This window comes from Glycine max, chromosome 6 (assembly GCF_000004515.6).
Source record: "Glycine max cultivar Williams 82 chromosome 6, Glycine_max_v4.0, whole genome shotgun sequence".
NCBI classification, from domain to species: Eukaryota; Viridiplantae; Streptophyta; class Magnoliopsida; order Fabales; family Fabaceae; genus Glycine; species Glycine max.
The window spans coordinates 46,550,513-46,572,754 of NC_038242.2; the positions used below are offsets into that span (position 1 = coordinate 46,550,513).

The 22,242-nt window shown below is 32.5% G+C and overlaps 2 protein-coding genes, 1 long non-coding RNA gene and 1 pseudogene across 3 annotated transcripts; 1 reads left to right on the forward strand and 3 right to left on the reverse strand.

The window, feature by feature from the left end:
• The first annotated feature begins 12,026 nt into the window (after nt 1-12,026).
• On the forward strand, nt 12,027-18,836 carry LOC106798969 (uncharacterized). The gene is made up of 3 exons (XR_001388813.3): nt 12,027-12,520; nt 18,356-18,612; nt 18,701-18,836. It is a non-coding gene; the product is annotated as an uncharacterized lncRNA (long non-coding RNA).
• The window catches only part of LOC100782438 (senescence-specific cysteine protease SAG39-like), a 67,561-nt pseudogene continuing 57,994 nt past the window's right edge, over nt 12,676-22,242 (reverse strand).
• On the reverse strand, nt 14,129-15,633 carry LOC100781358 (senescence-specific cysteine protease SAG39). Its single transcript, XM_003556944.4, has 2 exons — nt 14,981-15,633; nt 14,129-14,898 (listed from the first exon to the last, which is right to left on the reverse strand). Exons 1-2 carry the CDS (start codon nt 15,417-15,419, stop codon nt 14,306-14,308), a joined length of 1,032 nt encoding a protein of 343 aa, XP_003556992.2. The 5' UTR covers nt 15,420-15,633; the 3' UTR covers nt 14,129-14,305.
• LOC100781906 (senescence-specific cysteine protease SAG39) lies at nt 17,140-18,702 on the reverse strand. The gene is made up of 2 exons (XM_003556945.5): nt 18,074-18,702; nt 17,140-17,990 (listed from the first exon to the last, which is right to left on the reverse strand). Exons 1-2 carry the CDS (start codon nt 18,510-18,512, stop codon nt 17,398-17,400), a joined length of 1,032 nt encoding a protein of 343 aa, XP_003556993.1. The 5' UTR covers nt 18,513-18,702; the 3' UTR covers nt 17,140-17,397.

The following is a 22,242-nucleotide window of genomic DNA, read 5'->3' on the forward strand; positions in this document are numbered from 1 at the left end:
GAGAGAATTTTTGTTTCAAAATAATTATTATTTTAACTTTTAAATGCAACATTAATTACTTTTTGTCATTTATATCCCTTATGATATTCATAATATAAGCTACAATTTTTTTTAATAATGACAAGGTTAATTTTATAAAATTGTAATTTTTTTATTTATTTATTAAATTTATTTATGTGTAAAATAATTAAAATGATAATTATAATGAAATTGAGGAATTACTGCATAAGTCATTAAAGTACATTTTTTTTGGGTTAGTGGTGTTTAGTTTTTGAAAAAAAATTCAAATTTTTATTTTTATTTTATTTTATTATTGATACAAAATATTAACGGAATTCATCAATAAATAATCTTCATCTGAAAACATAACTGAGTATCTTTTGTGAGATTCTTTCATTTTAATCACATTTTTTTCATTCAAAAGGCTTAAACTTAAAATCTTTCTAAAAAAACAAAATTCAGTATCACTTACACCAATAAAGTTTTGAAGTTTCAATATCCTGGGCTTTAAAACTAATATTTTTTTTATTCCTATATTATTTAAAATATCCATTTTTTTTCTATTAAGGCTTAAACTAACGGTTTTTTACTTGTACAGAAATTAAAGTTTGAATTTTAAAAAATATAGAAATTATAACTAATAATTTAAAAATCAAAAGACTAAAACTAAAATTTGAGAAACTTTCAAAGATTAGAAACGGCAATAAACTTTTTTTTATTAATTGAAATTTACTTAGGTTTGACTAACATTTTTTTTCCTTTTTGGGTTGTGGAATTTGGAGATTGACTTTTATCCAAAAGAAAACAAGATTGGTTTCTATAAAAAAAAATGGTAATTGGACGGTGGTCATTTTTTCGTGGTTTCTCATTTCGGGTTGGGAAATTGTTGGCTGGATTCTGTGGTCTGTGATCCGGAGGCCGTTTATACGGTAATTTTGTTGTTTTTAAAAGTCAAATACACAAATATGGGTTTGGGTATAATGTAATATAATTTATGAAAACAGTTGGATAGAATGATGAATTTCCATGAAAATAAATTTATTTTGTGTAAACGACGATACGAACATATTGAGATTTAAATTGGCAAGTGTCACTATTTTGAAATGGAGATTTTGAAGAAAATTTGAGACATTCTTTTCGAATATTTTGGATGTTAAGATAAGGTATTTCTTTCAAAATTAGAAGTAATTTTTACTGATATATAAATTCTGGAGTTCAAAACTGATAACAAACATAATAAATTGTTGATAAATAACATATTTAAATTTTATAAAATAGAGAAAAAATACTTTGAGTTGATCAGAATTATTCCTATGAATTTTAAAGACTGATTTTTTTTCAAAATTTCAAAGTGTATATATTCTCTTATTAATAAATTTAAATATTATAAGATAAAATATTTTAATTTAATATATAATATATAATATATTTTAATATATGTAATAATTTATAAATATATTGAATATTTTATGGTTTAAAATGTCTTAAATATGTTTTCAATATATTAAAATTTAAGTTTTTTTTTAAGAGAACAGACTTATATAATTTCATAAGAAATTAACGTGGTCAGCAATACAATGAAGAACATCATAAGAAAAGTGGTGACCAAGTTGATCCTCTCTTGGTCTATAGCTAGATTATGACCAATAGAGTTTGCTTGTCTCCTTACATGGCAAACTTTAAAGTTTGGTAAGTCACGAAGAAATTGACAACATAGACTCAATGATTACGCCAAATTCCAAGTGGTCCTTGGGCTTGTTATTTAAGGTTCGTCATGGCTTGGACAAACTGGCTTCTATCATCACAAATGCACGCTTGTGCCTCTCGGGTATTGCACTTCATAACTTATAAACTCACAGCGTTGGTATCCACAATGTTGAAATACTCTCCCTACCATATGCACATAGTACTAGGCTTTTTTTTTTTTATCGGGAGGGGGTAAAATTCTAAGTTATTTTGTAATGGGGGGTATTTTTTTTATAGAAATTATCCAAAAAGAAGTAAATCAAAAGAAGTAAGTTGTAATAGGTATTATGATTTTAAGTTAGAAGTCATAGTATTTGTTATGAATTTTTATTTATTTATTTATTTTCAATTGAAATCGTAAAATCATTTACTACTTTAGTTAAATTATTTTTACAACTTTAAGTCGTAAATATTTTTATTTTTTTTATTTTATAATTTTAAAGTTGTAAAACTTTTTTTTAAGGGTTATTATTTTGAAGTTGTAAAATTATTTCTTTTTTTTTATTTTTTTAAATTATTTAAATATATAATAAATAATATTAACTTGACTTATTTATTAATATATTTTTTATAATTTTATTTTATATGTTATTAATTTATTTTAATGTTTTATTATTTAAAATATGTTATATATTTTTAATATTGTTTTATTTAAATATTTTTGTTTATTTAAAGTTTAGATAATCTAAATTGTAAAAAGTCGAGGTGCTTGATAGATTAACTTGGTAGTCGAAGTGCTTAAAATAGATTATTTAAATTTTAAATAAACAAAAACATTTAAATAAAACAATATTAAAAATATATAACATGTTTTAAATAATAAAATATTAAAATAAATTAATAACATATCAAATAAAATTATAAAAAAATATACTAATAAATAAGTCAAGTTAATATTATTTATTATACATTTAAATAATTTTTTAAAATTTTGCTAAAAAAAGAGAAAAAAAAAGCATAAAAAATGGTAAATTTTAAAAAAATTAACTTAAACATTGCAGCACACCTTTTTCTCTCTTCATATCTTAGAGTTACCTTTTCTCTCCAAGTTTGTCTTCTTTGTTTTCTTTAGATTTGTGTCCAAGTGTTTTTACCAAGGCCATTGCAACCTTCCTTTTTTGTGCAAGCCATGCAGCTTTAGTTTGAACTTTTGTTTTTGACATCATCATCCTTGACCGTTGAAGGAGGATCTAGTTCTTGGGAGTTCAAACTTCAAACACAACATAAAAAGTGGAACATATTCTCTTAATTTTTAAGTAGAGGCTCAAATTAAAAGTTAGTTTATGAGGTGAAGTTGTCTCTCACTTATATACTTTAATTTGACTTTATGTTTAGTCGATGTGAGACTTTGTTTTTTTCAAATATACCCTCTCACGTCAATGGTAGGTGATCCTCTAGATTAATCTTGAATATGTTGTGATACCATCTTAACTGGATCGACTTAAGGCCAAAGCCGCCCAAACAAAGACTTTAAGCCCCCCAAAATTTTTTTAGTACTAATATACCTAAAAAAATTATTGTAAAATTATATTTAAAAATAAATTTTAATTAAAATATTATAAGTAACTGTTAATATTTTTATTGGTACGGTAAGTAACAATTGATGAACAATAATTCTTTACCAATATCATAGTTTTGTTAAGAAAAAAAAGATTTAATAGTTAATAGCTAAATAAAACAATGATAATTTTAATAAACTATTTTATGAGTAAATAAAAGGTCTCATTCTTAAATTTGTTTTAGGTCTCTCAGGTACTTGAGCCGCGCTTGCATCTTAGATTTCTAAGAATGTGAGTTTAAGTTTAACTCAACTCCAAAAATTAATTCATGAGATGAGGGTCGACCCTCACTTATATACTCTACTGTGAAACTTTAATTTTTTCACAAAAGGAGGAGCACGTTAGCTATGACTATTCTCTCTTAATTCCTCCGGTGTCAAAAATCCTTCTTCCCCACAATCACAGAAAAACCCCTCTTTGCATACACAGCAACACCTTCTTAGTTTCACTCTAGACAGTAGACACACCTTCTCTGCCAGTTCCATCTTCCATCACAACACACACACACCCAACAGAACACAACACACTTTAATTAAGCCTTGGCATTCTTAACCGGCCATGAGCATCCTTAGAGACGCATCTTCATCCATTGAGCCATAGCCACCAACCAACTCTTGTCCCAACTGAGTTTCTCAATCTTATATATTAATTTATGTCATGTCATTTTGTATATTTCAATGTTACTGGTTGTTACAAATCTTTATCATTTTCCTTTTTATCAACTATATTTACATGTGTGTGCTTGTGGATATATCCTGGTTCCTGTTGCTTCCAAATTGCAACACTCATACATCATATTTAATCAATTGATCTGAGCTAGACTCCCATAATCATAACGTCGTTCATTGGCTCTTTGTTATTATAATATTAGTATGTGCTATTGTATTAAGTGTTGTTCTCTTGATCATTTTGTATTTTATTGTGTGATAACGTGAATCCAAAGTATTGTTTGTCTGCACTGTAGTGTTTTCATTGTTTTTATTTCACCAAATTATTTGAATCTATTGTTTTTCTCTTTTCTTATCATCGTTTACGTTTTTGTCTGCAAAGTTATGATAAAAAAATTAGTTAAGGTAAAATTGGTTTAACATAAAAAGCATGAAAATTAAGATGCTTTAAAACTATTCACGTGCATTAGTAAATGTCTTGTATGAAAATAAAAAATAATTATAAGGATAACAAGAAAAATAATACTAAAATCATATTAAAATAAAGGTTTAAATATATTTTTTGACTATGTCATTTAGTGTTTTTAGACTTTGAATTTTTCCCAACACACTTCTTAGGCTTGGTGTATGAACAACAAATGATGGGTCCCACTAGTTCAAGGGGTGAGGATTGTTCTTCATTTATATATTCTAATGTGACTTTATTTTTAGTCGATGTGGGACTTGGGCATGTTAGAATTTGAGAGGCCTAAATCAGCCCCAAAAGCTAGTTCAAGGGGTGAGAGTTGCTTATCATTTATATATTCTAATGTGACCTTATTTTTAGTTGATGTGGGACTTGGGTTTTTCCCAATAATTTTAAATAGTAAAAAAATGTAATTTAAAATTATTTAAAGATGAAAAACAAAACAATAGAAATAAAAAAATATTAAATTACAATTGAAAAGTATATTTAAACCTACCTAAAGGACTTCACACTTATAATAAATGACATTAATTATAAAATGAAGCATAGGTATGACTACTTTGAATGTACTTCCAATTTAGTTATTACAAAAGCTATAAAAGATCAATGATTACTTTGGATCATAGTTCAAAAGCCCAGTCGGACCAGTTCAATCAGGATCCAATGACATAACTGGATCGATTTGGTTATTGGACCGGTCATGTGTTTGGTCCGGGATAATCTGATCAGATTCGACCGATTTGGTGTTAACCTGGCGACCTGGACCGGTTTTGACAATTCGCTTCACATAAAAAAGAACTCTCCAAAAAAACTCAAGACTTATGTAATTGTGTTATTGAATTATTATTTGTGGACTTGTGTTATCAACTTTAATAGTTCAATTGTTATGTTGGATTTTGGAGTATGAATAATTTTTTCTAATCAAACAATGTTAGTTATATGCTTATATATAATAGATACATATATAATTTTGAAATTTTTAATATATATCGAGTTAAACCGGATGAATTATTAACTCATCAATTGGACCACTGACTCACTACCTCAACCGAGTCACTAACTGGACCGGGTTTCCTAGTATTGCTTCGGATGCACTTTTGATCTGATTGTTGTACAACCTTTTAAATTAATTAAAAAGACAAAATTAATAAAAAAAATAACAAATTTTTTATGATAATCACTTTAAATACACTTTTTAATTGATTATCGTGAGAGTCATTAAAATATTATTAACTTATTTTAAAAAGTTTTTATCACAAATTAAAATCAGTCCTACAAATTATAGGATATAACATTGGATTCAATTAACAATCATTGTATTTCTTGAGATTGACATTCTCACTAAGATAAATGAGATAACACTATATATATTTTAATTGTCCGCTAATTAGGGGTGGAAATAGGCCAGATCAGACCAGACTTTAAAAGGTCTGAGCCTAGCCTACGATTAATTTTTGAGGCCTAAGCCTGGCCTATAGCCTATCAAAGACTTTTATTTTGGCTCAGCCTGACCTTTTTAAAAGCCTAGCCTGGCCCGGTAGCCTATTTAAAAGTCTATTTAAAAGTCTTCTTCACATTAAATCTTTAATATTCTTACTTGCTTTTACCAAAAAAAAAGTTTAAATAACACACCTTCTATAATAGGCTAAACACAGAATGTTAATTACCTCTATCAAAAAGCTTGAAGTGAAAATGATATGATTTTTGTTTGGTTAGGAACATAATAGGAAAGTTAAAAAAAGAAAGAAAAGGAAACCTGATAGAAAAAGGATATGATTTTTGTATAGGGATATGATAAGATATGATTTTTGTTTGGTTAGGAACGTAATAGGAAAGTTAAAAAAAAACCTGATAGAAAAAGGATATGATTTTTGTATAGGAATGTAATAAGATGTGATAAGATATGATTTTTGTATAGGAACATAATAAGATATGATAGAATATGATTTTTATTTGCTCTAGAATACAAGAACGTAATAAAAGAAAAATGAAACTTAATAGGAATAGAAAAAAGAACCGTTAACAAAAATAGGAAAACTAATAAAAAAATGAGAAATATAAAGGAACACCTGACTTACAGCTTGTAATTAAAATTTTATTTAATTATAGGGATGAAATCTGCTAGTTTTTTAAAAAATAATATTAATTGTATCTATATAGGCAGGCTTTTTAATAAACCTAAGTCTGGTCTATTTAATTTAATAGGTTTTTAAAAAAAATCCGAACCTAACCTTTTAATTAAATAGACCAGACCAGACCAGGCTTTATGTAGGCCACCGGCTTAGCCTATTCCCACCCCTACTGCCAATATATGTTAGATAACTTGTAGAGGTGTATAGTGAAAAAATAGTTAAAACCAATAACATCTAAACACTATAGATGATAAATATATGTAAATTTTGATTCTGGTAGAAAACATGACCTATAACATAACTAAAATACCTAAAATTGTATAGAACAATAAAATATGAAACAAACCCTCTATGGTAGTCTAAAGTAATTGGATCTTGAATAGGTAAAAATAAGACATTATTTCTATGGTACACTAAGTTGACGAGTTTAGTTAAAAATTACTTGAGTTGAATGTTATGGTTAAAATTAGTTACTTGAGTTTTGGTCATAATTTGAATGTTATGTTGTTGCAAACTTGTTTCCTAGTATCTCAATTAGTTGCTTAAGGAAGTTTTTTTTTTTCTTTCAGCTAGAATTATTCTTTAATTTTGATTTCTTGTCTCTTTTTTCTTTTATTTATTTAGCTAATGTTTTATTTTTCCTGTAGTTGTTGATTTTCTTTTGCAACAAGTTGACTAGTAACTAAATTAGTTGCTCGAGAAAGTTAATTAAACATCTCACAGAAGAAATGAAAGAGAAGCTAAATAAAGAAGAAAGAAAAAAGAAATAAAAGAAATCAAACTAAAGAATCAGCCTGGCTGAAAATACAAAAAAAAAAACTTTCTTAAGTAACTAGTTGAGTTATTAGTAGACAATTTTGTAGTAGCAAAGCATTCAAATTCTGACTTTTATTTCAAGTCTAGTGATTTTTAACCCAGATCCATTCACTTGGCGTACCATAAGAATAATGTCCACAATTGTTGATCTTTTTTTACTTATTCAAGGTCTAAAGACTTTAGACCACTGTGGAGTGCGTTTTTTAATATTTTTATTGTCCTATTGAATTTCAGGTATTTTAGTTAAGTTATGAGTCATGGTTTTTGTAAGAATCAAAATCTACATATATTTATCTCCTCTAGTGTTGTACATATTATTGGTTATAACTACTATTTTTTACCTTTTACCTTCAAAAGTTATCTGTGAACTATTGGAATATAATATTCTTGTCTCAATAATCTTAGTGAGATTGTCTATCTCAAGAAACAATAGGCGGTTAATTGAATTTGTTGAGTCCTGTTTGTTAGAACTGATTCTAGCTTTAGTGATGATAACTTTTAAAGATGATCGAGGTGGTATGGCCACTTGTATACACTTGAGTGTCCAAGGGTGCTCTCACATGCATATATGTGTTTTCCATCAATATTACGTGGAATATTGTGCGCTTTTTATTTCACATGATACTGGATTTCAAGGTACATTTATCAATAGTTTCATCTATCGATAATTTCAAAAGAAAGGTTATGTGGATCACCAATTTTAAATATGCATTTTCAACTTCTTTACTTTAGGTCACTCGTGCGTCTCTCACTCAAGATGTACAACATTTAAATAATTAAGTGTGCACACATCAACAATTACAATGAATCAGTGTTTGTTAAGATATGTTTTATTATTATTAAAAAATGTTTTGTGAAATAACGTATACTTATTTTGAAAATATATTTCTAAAACTTTTGATGTACGTTATTTCAGCATTTCTGATATTATTTTATTTTGTTTTATCTCGTCACAATTTCATTTATTTTCTAGTTTTATTTTTTTATATGAACATGAAATATACTAATTGATGGTATAATGGATAAATAAAAACTAAAAAGAAGAGATGTGGGTGTACTTAAAAATGGGGTGTAGTAGCAAGTGCTAACAACAATTGAGTGACATGACATTCACAAATAATAAAGCCCAACAAAACATCATCTCCAATTAACGGTACCCTTCCCTCCAACCAAAATAAATAAATAAATAACGGTTACAAGCGGTTAAGTTTTCTTCCAAACCAAACATTAATATCAATGTTCTTCAATTCTAAGACACCATAGTTGATGACAAATTCAAATTGAAATCCAACATGACTCGTAGACACCACCAATCATCATCCGAATGTACCTCATATTCTTCCGCCACTGGTCCAACGCATCATCGTAGAACAACTCCAACCCAAAAACAAAAAGTAGTATCAAAAGAAGATTATTACAACGTTGACGATGATGCAGACGCTTCTGAATATTCTCAGGAAGACGAGTACGAATCTGATGAGGAAGAAGAGGAACCAGAACAAGACATTGATGAAGATGACAACAACGTTAACGGTATTTCTTCCGAATCCGTGTCCAATAATAGTACACCACCCAACGTTCCCGAAACAAGCACTTCAATCTCCGCTTCTGATCTTCGCAACCCTTCATCGAATTCTTCTTCTTCCTACGTGAAAATCGCTCCGTTACCCATCTTTCGCGGCATGTCGAGCGAGTCTCCGGTCACCCACTTGAGCCGTTTCAACAAAGTGTGCAGAGCCAACAACGCTTCTTCGGTGGACATGCAGATGAGGATCTTCCCCGTGACGCTCGAAGACGAGGCCGCGCTCTGGTACGACCTCAACGTGGAGCCCTACTACGGTTCTCTCTCGTGGGAGGAGACAAAGTTGTCGTTTTTGCAAGCGTATTACGATGTGGAGCCCGTCGAGGAGTTGAGGTCGAAGCTTGTGGGAATACGTCAGGATCAGAGGGAGAGTGTTAGGTCTTATTTTCTGAGGCTGCAGTGGATTTTGAAGCGGTGGCCGGAGCACGGGTTGGGTGAGGATGTGCTTAAAGGAGTGTTTGTTGATGGGTTGAGGGAGGAGTTTCGTGAATGGGTTCTCATGCAGAAGCCTGGTTCGTTGAATGATGCCTTGAAATTGGCTTTTGAGTTTGAGAAGGTGTGGAGGGTTAGGGGAAAGGAGGGAGTGGGTCCCACTTGTGAGGTTAGGGATGTGTTGGGGAAGGATCTTATTGTGGGGTCGTGTTCTGTGGGAGAGATCAGCAGTGGCCAAGAAAGGGTTGAAGATGCAAAAGGGAGTGAAGGTTTGGTGGGGAGTGTGAAGAAAAAGCAGTGCCACAAGTGCGGGAAGAAGAAAGATTTGAGGAACAGTAGCATTGAATAAAGGATTTCTAATCGTGATTGATGTATTAGGAAATTTAGTGTTTTGCATTCGTAGTGTGTAGACAGTATTTTTGGCATGGAGTTGAATTGCCATGTTGTATTGTATGTTAGAATTTGTTATACTCATTTCAAAATACATAAACTTCATGATTCTCTATGTCTATCTATCTGGATATATACATAGATAACACCAACTTTAATGGTTAGAGTTAGAGAGTATGTTTTGAGCAGCTGAGGTGTGAAAAGAATAGGAAGAAAAAGAGATAGAAATAAAAGAAAAAAGAAAGAGAAAAAGTGAATTTGATAAAAGATGAGGAAAAAGCACACGTGAAAGAAATGTAAGATAAATAGATATAAAAATAAAAAATTATTAAAATTAAAAGAAATAACAAAAGATTTTTGGTGAATAGAAATAACAAAAGGTACTCACTTTTATTGTATAAAAATATTTTTCTTTTAAGTAAAATAGTGTGTTTGTGACAAAAAGAAGGTATAACAAAACCATTTTTATTTGACATATTATTCCTTTCTTTGTCTCTCTTTTTCATACCAGGATCTAAGTAAACCAAAATATTGTCCCTTTCGAGTAGTACCACAATTACATAATTTTTTCTTCACTCTGGTGTTAGTTAAAAAATAATTAATTGATTAATTAGTTTGTTAAAGCAACTTTAGTATGAAATCTTGAACAAAGATTTTGAGTTCAAGATTTGGTTCTAGGTGAATCTTTCAGTAAAGGGGGACTAGAGATCTCCACGATAGAGAATGAGTTCTTTTGCAAGAACCTTGGAGATTTCTAACATAACTAAAAAAACAAAAAAAAAAATAGTGAAAAAAATTGAGAAGGTGGTTGAAGAAAAAATGGGCTTACTTGGAGGTGGTCATGGACGGTTGTGGATAGTCATGTCGGAGGGCCGCAGAGGGGAAAAGAGGAAGGGGGAGGTGGGTTGCGAGGCCACGGAAGGGAGGGGGGAAGGGGAGTACACATGGCAACGGGGCAGGACGGAGACGGGTATTGTCTCCCCAATCCCCGATCCCGACTCCCCAACATGTCTCCATACCCGTATCTGGGAGTAGTTAAATTTATTATCCCATCCTCGTACTCGTTGGGTATCGGGTATCTTCGACCCCGTCCCTTACCCGATTCAAATTAAAAAAATAATTTTTTGTAAAGAAAATATCAAAAATTTGATTTTAGAAAAAATAAATTGATTGTTAAACATTTATTTTTAACTACTTATATATTAACAAATTTATTATAACGCATGTGTCTACAAAAATCGTTAAGAGAAAAAATGTTAAATTATGTAAAAATTCTAAAATAAAATTAACTAGTAATAAAAATTCTAGACCTTTTGATTAAATTATGCAAAAATTCTAAAAATTAAGTGGTGGGGCGGGTCTAGGTTCAAGGTCGGGGTGGATGTAGTAATCCCATACCCGTACCTGTACCCGACTTTTGGTTATCGGAAAAAACTCAAACCCGAACTCATACCCGATCAACTTAGGTATTACTCGTCAAAGTCGGGACGGATACCCACGGGTACGGATTTTCTTGCCATGTCTAAGGGGGAGAGAAGAAAGTGAAGGAAGAAGGTGGAGGGGAGGGGAAGGGAAGAAGGAAAGTTAGGAGAGAAAAAAGGAAGCTTAATGGTGGGGTTAGGGGAGGGAGAAAGAAAAAAAAATAGATTTAAAAGTGAAATCTAAGTGAGATCTACAAAATATTGTTTAAGATCTCAAAATGAGATCTACTATTAAAAAAAAATAATTTTTTGTAAGTCTCACATAAATTCCTTTTAAAAAAAAAGTTTTAAAAGTTAAGAACAAAATTAACATTAAAATTTTTTTCAAAATCCAAAAGTATCATATTATACTAAATATTTTTAAGCCTAAAGAGAATAAAGGAAGAGAAAATGAGAGATGTAGGCAAATAAGAATAATTGAAAATAAAGAAAATATAACACATCATTTAAATTTATCGAACTTGTTAGTGACTAACAATTAAGAGTAACTTTAATGGTAAATCTCAAATTGAGATCTTAAACTACTTTTTGGTACATCTCAAATTAAGAAATTTTAAAACTTTTTTAAACTACTTTTTGGTACATCTCAAATTAAGAAATTTTAAAACTTTTTTTTAGCTTGTGCTTTTTGTTTTGTTGGTGAAAAACATTTCTATCATGAACTCCATTATTTTTAAGTAGTCAACGCTTTATAAATACAAATCTTTGTTATTTATATAGTCTTCTTTGTAGGAATTTTTAATCCAAGGCACTTCGAGTTCGAATCAAATTCAATTTGAACATAGTAGCATTAAATATACAATAAATCTATTTTATACTTTGTGCTGGATTTTCAATTTGTAAAAATGTTTTTGATCCTCTAGCCGTTCTAGGAATACAGATTATGTAAACTTTTCTATTCCTATAAGTGATATGCTTAAGATGGTGGCAGTGATTGGTTAAAGAAGACTTGTATATATAATTCAGTTTGCTTTATTATTTTATCATAATTCTTCTTCTTTCCAATTTATTATTCAAGTACTATAGTTGCTATAAATAACGGCTTACTTTACTATTAGAGAGTTACTCGAAAGTGCATTGAAGGAGATTCATTTATGTTTCCACTTAGATAGCTAGTCACATTTTTTTATTTTTTATTTTTTATTATGAGAATCATGTCCATGTAGTGCTTTCTTTCTACAACTCTAATTTTGCTGTTTTTTCTTTGCCTGCCCTTCCAGAAGATTCCCAGAAAGTGAGGGTGCAAAGGTGAGCAATTCTTTTATTCGGGGTTACCATTTAGAAATCTTTCTCATTTCTATTTGACTACTTTAATTTATCCATTCATTACATTTTTACTGAGGCCGATTCTTGGTGGCACCATGGGATTTGATGCAAATGCACGTTTTTGAGAATGAAACATAGAACTGCTGATTACTCATTTGCATTAGCTAGATACAGGTTTACATTGTTATTGTTTCCTATTGATTGGCCATAGTTCCCACTAGGAGAAAAAGAAACTACACTTTATGCAACTTCATATGAAGACACTGCAATAATTCTTAGCCTATACTTGCATGTTATTTTTTACTTTCAAATTTCAATATCCTTACAAGTTAGTATGTTGCTATAAAATGTGGAAGATGGGAAATAAAAGACCAGAGAGGAGAGGAGAGAGATCAAGAGAGAGAGAAGTAACCGAAGGTCGTTCATTCATTCAGCACGAAGCGAGAGAAGCGGAATCCAAAGTCGAGGCAACAGAGTCGCGAAGGTTGCTCCTCTTCCGCTTCAGCACCATTTTCGTTGGTTTCAGGTCTTTACTAGAAGCTTCAGGGATTGGGTTACGGGTTTCGTCGATCCTGTTCTCTTTCTGAGCCTGTGACAGCGAGTGGTTCACGACGCGGAGGCTCTGATCGGAGCAAGCAGCAGGGAACACGCTCTGGCCGTCGGAGAAGCTGATCTTCTCGACGGAGGTCACGCAGCACTCCTGCCAGCTGAGCTCGCCGAGATCTGCAACCACGTCCTCCAGCGCCACCGCCGCGAACGCCGACACGCTCTCGCTCACCGTTGACCGCGGCAGATCCACCAGATCCAGCGACTCCACCGCTTGCACCAGCACTTTCTGCGCACTAAATCGACTTAGGTTTTTGCAATTTCTCGAAACGAAAACCTATTCGAGAACATTCTCTTGTTCTTCGAAGATTCGCGGAGCGAAAAACACAGATCCTAGACTATTACCGCAACCTATATCTTCTCATTTTACTTAATTAGTGTTGTATAAAAAGAAAAAACTAATCGTATAGGCGTGAGTGAGAACAAAACCTTAGGAGCGTGGTGGATTTTCTTGAAGCCGTGAATGCGGATGACCTGTGATAGAAGGAAGGAGGAAAACGAATCGCGAGTGTTCAGAGAGAACGATCGGAGTTTTTTTGAGAACGAGAACTGAAAATCGTATAGAACGAATCGAATTAAGGAACCTGATGGAGTTGATTCATGGTGAGATGAAGCGTTTGGCGAGAGTGAACGAGATGAAGGTAGTCCTCGAGGCACAGCTTTTCATTCTTTGAAGCGCGTTTCTTCGTGGAGCTTGCTTGCGATTGCGGAATCGCTGTTGATAATTCTTCCGCCATTGTAATTCAAAACGGAAAGAGCGAGAGAGAAAGCGGAAATGCCACCTTTTATACCGTCATTAGGCGCACGTTAGTTCAGTAGCACGTTAGTTCAGTAGTTCGTTAAGGGATCACTCAGCACTACTAGGTGCACTTGTTAATCATATTAAAATTTAAATATTAATTAAAGTATGCACCTCCACAAAATCATTAGAAGTTAATCTGTTCAAATTGGTGATGCGTGTGTATCTTAAGTCATAACCCATACTTAAGTCATAACCCATAAGATTCATAACCATGACTAATTTTTAGTTTCATAACAAGTGATAGGTACAGTGATTCATGTGAGGATACAATGTTATACACAAGTGATAGTGGAAAATGAGACTTAGAAGATATGTAAAACTGTATATAATTTAGGAATAGTGGTGTCCAAATTTGATAATTATGCAGTAGGGTAAGATGCCATCATAGCTATGCCACAGAGTCCTTCCTCAGCTTTTACACCCCTCTGCATTCTAATGTATCCTTCTTCGCCCCACTCGGTTCCCCAGGAGTTCTTAACCAACCAATACTCAGTTCCATCAGCGCTAACACCGTATCCCACGGCAGTGACACCGTGATCTAACTCTGTTCCACACGAACCAGTGAACACACCGCTCTGGTAAAATTGAAAGTCAGAGCCACTGGCATCAATGGCTACAGAAACTGGTTGATTCGCCACAGCTTTTTGCAGTGCCTTCTCATTGTTAACAGGAACATCTTCATAGCCAGTAATAGTAGCAACGTGGTTAGCTGCAGCCTTAGCATTGCATTTTCCATCAACAGCCTTATAGGGGTAATTGGGTTCATTGTTGAGTCCATGGTTTTGGATGATGAATTTGAAAGCACCATCCATAAAACCACCTGCACAACCTTGGTCCTCACCCTTTGTGTCACAATCAACGACTTCTTGTTCTGACAAAGATATCAATTTTCCAGCACTCAGTGCATGAATTCCTTCAGTTGCTGCAACTGCAGAAAAAGCCCAACAACATCCTACAATACAAGGTAAAATTAAAAGTTATTAGATAACAATTCAATTTAATTTGATTTGTGAAACAAATTATCAGGCACTTACCACATTGGCCTTGGTCCTTGATGGGTGTCACTGCACCCTTCTGCCTCCAATCCACTGTGGATGGTATTGCAGTCACATTTTCATACTTAAAAGTGGTTGTTCTTGTGATTGAGGAACACATGTGCCCCTTGAATCTATTTCTTGGTGCAATGAACTCCTCATTGGTGAGGTCTGCAAATTGATTGATGCCTAGCGTGTAAGGTTTGTTGGCAGCATTGTTGAAGGCTTCGATGTAATTCACATTTTCCTTAAATATCTTGAAACGCCTTTCCCTTTCCTGAGGGTCCTTATACACTTTGGCATAACGACCCATCCATTCTTCGTGCCTCTCATACATGGATGCATCTTGAAGAGTGCGACATGTGACTTGAAAAGCCAAGAATCCCGAACAGAAAAGCAATGCCAATGAAATTTGATAGAATTGATTTTTGGCAACCATGGTAGCTTAGCTAGTGTAGTGTGACAATAATTGGAACAAGTACTTCAGGCTGGTTAGTGAAATGTGTAAAAGATTTGTTGTTCCGTGCTATTTAGGAATATTTGTGGTCTTTATATAGGCATGTTAACGTTGAATTCTAAATTAGCCATTTCGGGATATTGCTACTATGGACAAATTACTTGTCAAGCGTAGCGTAGAGACTAGAGACTCGATAAGTCGATATATGGTGCCAAAGTAGTTCATTCAAAGGGAGAATGTGCGTATTGGGAAAGTTTAGTATTATAAAAATGGAGGTTTGAATTCTTTAGCAACTTCGTGGAGACAAATTAATAAGTGGAACGTAGATAGTAATATTTAATTAAGACTACACGTCACGGTAAAACGGAGCATAACATGAAAACAACAAAGTAGTAGGTTTAATTAATCAAGATAGAGATTTGCTCTTATAACTAATTAATTAATTAACAAGTCATGCTTGTTTTTGCTGCATTAACAAGTGTTGCTAAAGTCACAACTTATGCCTTCTAAATTAAGTAGAGGGAGGTATTATTTTTTGACGCATGGATGTTCAAGTGATTGAGAGTTGCACATGCTAAAAACATTTTTCCTTGTAAGTGCTTATAGTCATAAAGGGATGTTAATTAAACCCTTAGATGTCAACAAGAAAATCATTAATTGTCATCAAATTCGGATGCCCTTTTTACGCTACAGCTGATCAAATTATGATTATATATATATATATATATATATATATATATATACACACACACACATATGCATGTATTCGTGTGTATGAAATGAAGATGCAATAACATCAACACTGGCATGCAAAAATGAAATAATAAATAAATATTTGAAGATGTACAATGAAAAAAATACAGTGGAAAACAAAAAGATTTTGCATGCATTTAACAGGGGAATGAAGTTTGGTGATCGATCTAAGTCCATTACTTACACTCGTGTTTATATTCTTTTTGATGAGTACTTATCTGTTTATTTTTTTTTCCGGGTTAGGGACATAAGATATGCTGCAACTCATTCAAGTGGATTCAAGAGAATTTTGTACATGTCAAAAATTAAATACGAGTTCTTATATTTAATAGATCATTATGTTATATGTAAATGCACTGAAACCTCATGCGTGTTATTTATTTGTTTATATTTTAATTTCAGTTAAAAAATGATCTCTAAAATATTAATTGGTGACATTTGTTATATGACAAAAATCTTATATATATATAATTTTTTTATTATAATTTTCATATGAAGTTTTTAATTTTATAAATTATACTTACATTCCTTAATTATTTTTTTTATTTGAATTAATGCTATAATTTTGACACTTCTTAGTTAAGTGTGATTATTCATAAATGAGTGATATTTTTCTTTATATTATTAGTATGAAATTAATATATATCGATTTTATGAATGATTAAATTTGATGGTAAAATTACTCACCACTTTAGTGAGATCTTTCTTTCACTCTTTCTAACCAGGTTCTTAATTAACAAAATTAAAATTCACAATTTCACTTACAAAACTAAGTCCAGTACTACGGATCAACCACTTGTTATTGAATTCCAAAACACAAGATAGAATGACGGGAAAGACCTGCATTTTTGTCTAATTAAATAGGCATTTTAATTAAAAGCTTGGAAAAGGACATACAAGAAGAGAAGTTGTAAGAAAGAACACTGTCTAAAGTGAGAGGCAATGAAGGAAGAGATTATTGCACTACACTTGTTAAATTAAATAGATACATAAAGTATATACGCATCTCCATAAAATCATTAGAAGTCTATTCACATCATAAAATAAAAATCAAACTCGTTATGCGTGTATCGGTGTGTGACTGTATATATATATATATCATAACTAATGACCATGACTAATTTTTCATTTGATAATAATTGATAGGTACAATGATTCATACACCGTTATATGCACAACTGAAACTTAAAAAGATATGCAGAACTGTTTATGCAGTAGGGTAAGATGCCATCATAGCTATGCCACAGATTCCTTCCACAGCTTTCACACCCCTCTGCATCATAATGTAGCCTTCTTCACCCCACTCGGTTCCCCATGAGTTCTTAACCAACCAATACTTAGTTCCTTCATTGTTTTCACCATATCCCACAGCAGTGACACCGTGATCTAACTCAGTTCCACATGAACCAGTGAAAATACCGCTCTTGTAAAATTGAAAATCAGCACCACTGGCATCAATGGCTACAGAAACTGGTTGATTTGCTACGGCTTTTTGCAGTGCCTTCTCATTGTTAATAGGGACATCTTCATAGCCAGTGATGGTAGCAGCGTGGACCGCTTCTTCCTTTATATTGCATTTTCCATCAACACCCTTATAAGGGTAACTGGCTTCAGTGTTAATTCCATGATTTTGAATGATGAATTTGAAAGCACCATCCATATAACCACCCTCGCAACCATGGTCTGTACCCTTTGTGTCACAATCAACAACTTCCTGTTCTGAGAGAGAGACCAATTTTCCTGTACTTATCTTGTGAATTCCTTCAGTTGCTGCAATAGCAGAAAACGCCCAACAACATCCTACAAGATAAATTTATAGTTAGATAATCGTTCAATTTAATTAGACTTGGGAATGCCAATGAATAATCAAGCACTTAAATTACCACATGAGCCTTGGTTCTTGATGGGTGTAACTGCTCCTTTCTGTCTCCAATCTATTGAGTCTGGTAGCACAGTCACATTTTCATACTTAAAAGTGGTTGTTCTTGTGTTTGAGGAACGCGTGTGCCCATTGAATCTATTTCTTGGCACAATGAACTCCTCGCTGGTGAGGTCTGCAAATTGATTAATGCCTAGCTTGTAAGGTTTATTGGCAGCATTGTTGAAGGCTTCAATGTAATTCACATTTTCCTTAAATACCCTGAAACGTTTTTCCTTTTCCTCAGGATCCTTATACACCTTGCCATAACGAGCCATCCATTGTTCGTGCCTCTCATACATGGATGCATCTTGGAGAGTGCGAGATGCGACTTGAAAAGCCAAGAATCCCAAACAGAAAAATAATGCCAATGAAATATGATGGAACTGAATTTTGGTGGCCATGGGAGGTACTAAGTACTAGCTAGTGTGATGGTGGGAACAAATATTTCTGGTTGCTCAATGAGAGGTGAAGATGTTGTGCTGGTACTCCAGATCGTTTGAGGTATATATATGAAGTCACGTTGAATCATAAACTAACTGTTTTAGATTTTTAACTGAAAGATTTTTATTTATGTTATTTCTTTTTGTAGTTGATAGGAATTCGTGAAGACCCCTGTGTTTGGTCAATGTACTCAAAACAATTTACCTGTCAAGGAAACCTGATACAACCATTGTTGGGTCTGCACAAGAGTGGTCTATGAGTCTAGCCCAATATTTCTATATGTTCTCCTTTAGATATTAGGCCTAGGCCCAAGTAAATAAGACAGTAGATCCTAGAAAGCATTTGACAATTGTTAGGCATTCTGTTCGTGTATTTTTGTTATTGCATTCTGTTCTTAATGGGTATACCGTTATATATATGATTTGTAATGGTGCTGCAAGAAAAAGAATAAATTCAGTTTAGGTTCCTATTTTCTTCTCGCTTTCTAATTTCTGTGCAGTTCTCCCTTACTTGAAAAGGGCTTGTATCAAAACCCCAAATATAAAAACTGGAGATTTTTTTGTTATATGTCACAGGTTCAAATATATACTGATTTTATTGTACTAATTTTTGCTGTAAAACTTGTCTGGTCATGTTTATTTTTGGGTGAGATTTTTTTAAATTATGTTTTTGTCATCCAAAAAATTCAAATTGAGATTTTGTTAAAGGGATCTAAATTCAATTCTACTTAAACGAGTGTATTTTTGGTATAAAAATGAATAAATTTTTTAAACTTCAAACTAGCAAAGTGACAAGACTAACTTCAAATTAGCCTTAAGGGCAAAAGTACAAAACAGGACTCATAAAAAGAAACGTATGCAGAACACCAACTAGTACATACTCACACTGAGTGATAGGCAGCAAGATCCAAAGGACAGGCCCAAAAGGAGGATTGAACCAGCTCACCATTTGAAAGATTATGTTTAAGGGAGTTTGGGCACCAATTATGCTATTTTCATAGTGCCCCATTGTGCTATAATCATTAGTGAATAATTCTGTTAGTTCTGTTAGTAGTACTTGCATTTTGGCAATTCTGTTATAGTGCTCTATTAGTGCATAGGTGATTCTGTTATTGGCTTTTGTTTGCTAGCAAGCACTAATAGTTATAAATATCTGAGAAGTATTAAAAAGAAGATAAGAATGATATAAACAATTTCCCTTCTCTATCTTAAGTTCTTACCTTGTCTCCTGTTCTACAATTCTTCCTTTACGCTTCCTCTTCCTCTCAATTTCGTTTTTCCTTTTCCTCTTCCCAAAATTCTCTATTTTTTCTGCATACCACCAAACGACGATCTCAGACTTATTCACTGTTAGATCGTCGTGAAATTTGAGCACTAGGTTTGAAACTCATTTCCAAACATTCTCACCGTTAGGAATTACGAAAACATGTTGGAACTGAGAAAAATACCATTTACATCGTAGCTTTTTCTTTTTTCACAAAAACGCAGAACTATCTCAGTAAAACTATGATCCTGAACTCGTTAACTATTGGATTGTTGTGAAATTTTGATATGTGGTTCACGATTCATTTCTGCACATTTTCAATATTGGGATTTACAAAATAACATATGTGGAGGGAGAAATACTCATCGCACGTAAACAATGGAATAGAGGCTTCAATCCTTCTCCTTCTCTCTAACGTTTGGGAACTCTATCAAAATAGTTAGAGGAAAAACTTGAAGAATTTCAGGAAACCGCTAGAGATACCACTATTGCTGTCACAATACACACGTGAGCCCGCTTAGAGGTAAGAGATGAGTTATTCACAATTGGAAAGTAGTGAGAACATGTGTAGGGATCCTTAGAGTATCAACTGAAATGGGTTTTTGGGGTGTTTATGCAAATTTTGATTCTATCTTTATAATTACAATTGTGAATTATATATGTTTGATGAACCAATTGATGTCCCAATAAGAAATTGATGTGTTCTTGTGCTGAGTGTGAACCTTTAAAAAAATTGAGTTCTTTTTACTAACATGAATTATACTCTAAATAATATTATTTAATGACTTATTTTATACAAATTATTATCATGTTCTATATTTTCCCACGATGATGATCAACATGTTATGCCTAGTATTACAATATATATATATATATATATAATATGTTTTGTGTTATGCAAATATTATTACTGTGTGATGTGTATATGAGTTATGAGGCATGATAAATTATTATAATAAAATTATAATATTGTTATGGAGATTGAGTAGTGCAAAGTTGAATGTGTCAATTGGAGAGATACATGTAAACATGAGATGATTGATTGTGACATAATGAGATGCGAAATTATGTACATGAGTTTTAGTTGTGAATAAGTGTGTGGTTAACACTTGATGTGACATTACTTGTGTTGTGAGCTGTGAATTATACAATAACCCGACCATTGTTTATCTTGATAAAAATGTTGATGCACAATGTTAAAGGGAAAATGTAGGTTTCCTAGTTAGGAATCAGTGTTAAATTGTAGCGCAATGTGTAAAAAATGTTTGAAACATGAGTATGAGGTCGTGGGTATTGTATAACTCATGAATAGTGTCTGCTTATAATATTATTGTGGAAATCGAGTATAAGTACAAAGTTGAACATCTATTAATTTGTGAGATACATGTAAACCTGTGATGGTGGATTGTGACATTCTGATATGTTAAATTGTGGACACGATATTTGATTGTGAATAAGAGTGTGTGTTTAACACTTGATGTGACAATAATTGTGTTGTGAACTGTGAATTATACAGTAACCCAACCAGTGTTTATATTGAGAAAAGTGTTTATGCGCAGTGTTAAAGAGAAAGTGTAGGTTCCTAGTTAGGAACCGGTGTTAAATTGTAGTGCAATGTGTTAAACGTGTTTGAAACACGAGTGTGAGGTCATGGGTATTGTATAATTCATGAGTAGTGTCTGCTTTCAAAAATTATTTTAGGGGTTGGACCTGAATCAGAAAGGTGAGGCCCTAATGGATTCTTCGGAGTCTAGGCCTTGGGGGTAAAGACACTCGATTTGAGTGCTTCTTTAAGCCTATGTTGATCCCATATGGTTGGAGCATTCTCGCAAAACGGAGTGATCCTGACTGGTCACATTATGATTTTACTTAGTGAAAGTGAACTGACATACCCATTGTGTCGTGTGTCTTGTTATGTACTCCTAAGCGCCCAGGGTGGTTTTTCACTAACATGGTATCACATGGCATGTAGGCTTGAGTCTTAGTATAATTGTTGCATAACACTTGTTAGTTGTTTATTATGAAATTGATGAGTGTTATTGCGTCTTGACTCGAGTGTGTGATTCATGTGTAATGTGATTAGTGATTGAAAAACAAATTTTAAAGATAAAGTGGTGAAGTGACGTCGGTTGTATTAAGTTGAGTTATGTTATAAATATTTTCATAATTTATTTTGATTACGTCTTGTTTATTTGTTATGTTATTTTTTGTGTGATAACTCACTCCTTATGTGCTATTTGTGTTTGGATCATGTGATGATCTTGAACCTTGTGTTCATGGGAGCAGATGATTAGGTGGATGACTTCAAAGAACCTCGGTCAAAGGACGTTGGGACACAATGCTCTGATAGGATGTGACATTGGGGATGAGTTTTTATTTTAATTGCATGATGTTATTTTATTTTATTTTACCTTACTGATTTAACAA

Excerpts from the sequence above, each read along its gene's own strand:
- LOC100781906 (XM_003556945.5), bottom strand. The coding sequence starts at position 18,512 with ATGGCCACCAAAATTCAGTTCCATCATATTTCATTGGCATTATTTTTC. Across the intron at positions 17,991-18,073 it reads CAAGAACCAAGGCTCATGTG|GATGTTGTTGGGCGTTTTCT; the intron begins GTAATTTAAGTG and ends TTTATCTTGTAG.
- LOC100781358 (XM_003556944.4), bottom strand. The coding sequence starts at position 15,419 with ATGGTTGCCAAAAATCAATTCTATCAAATTTCATTGGCATTGCTTTTC. Across the intron at positions 14,899-14,980 it reads CAAGGACCAAGGCCAATGTG|GATGTTGTTGGGCTTTTTCT; the intron begins GTAAGTGCCTGA and ends CTTGTATTGTAG.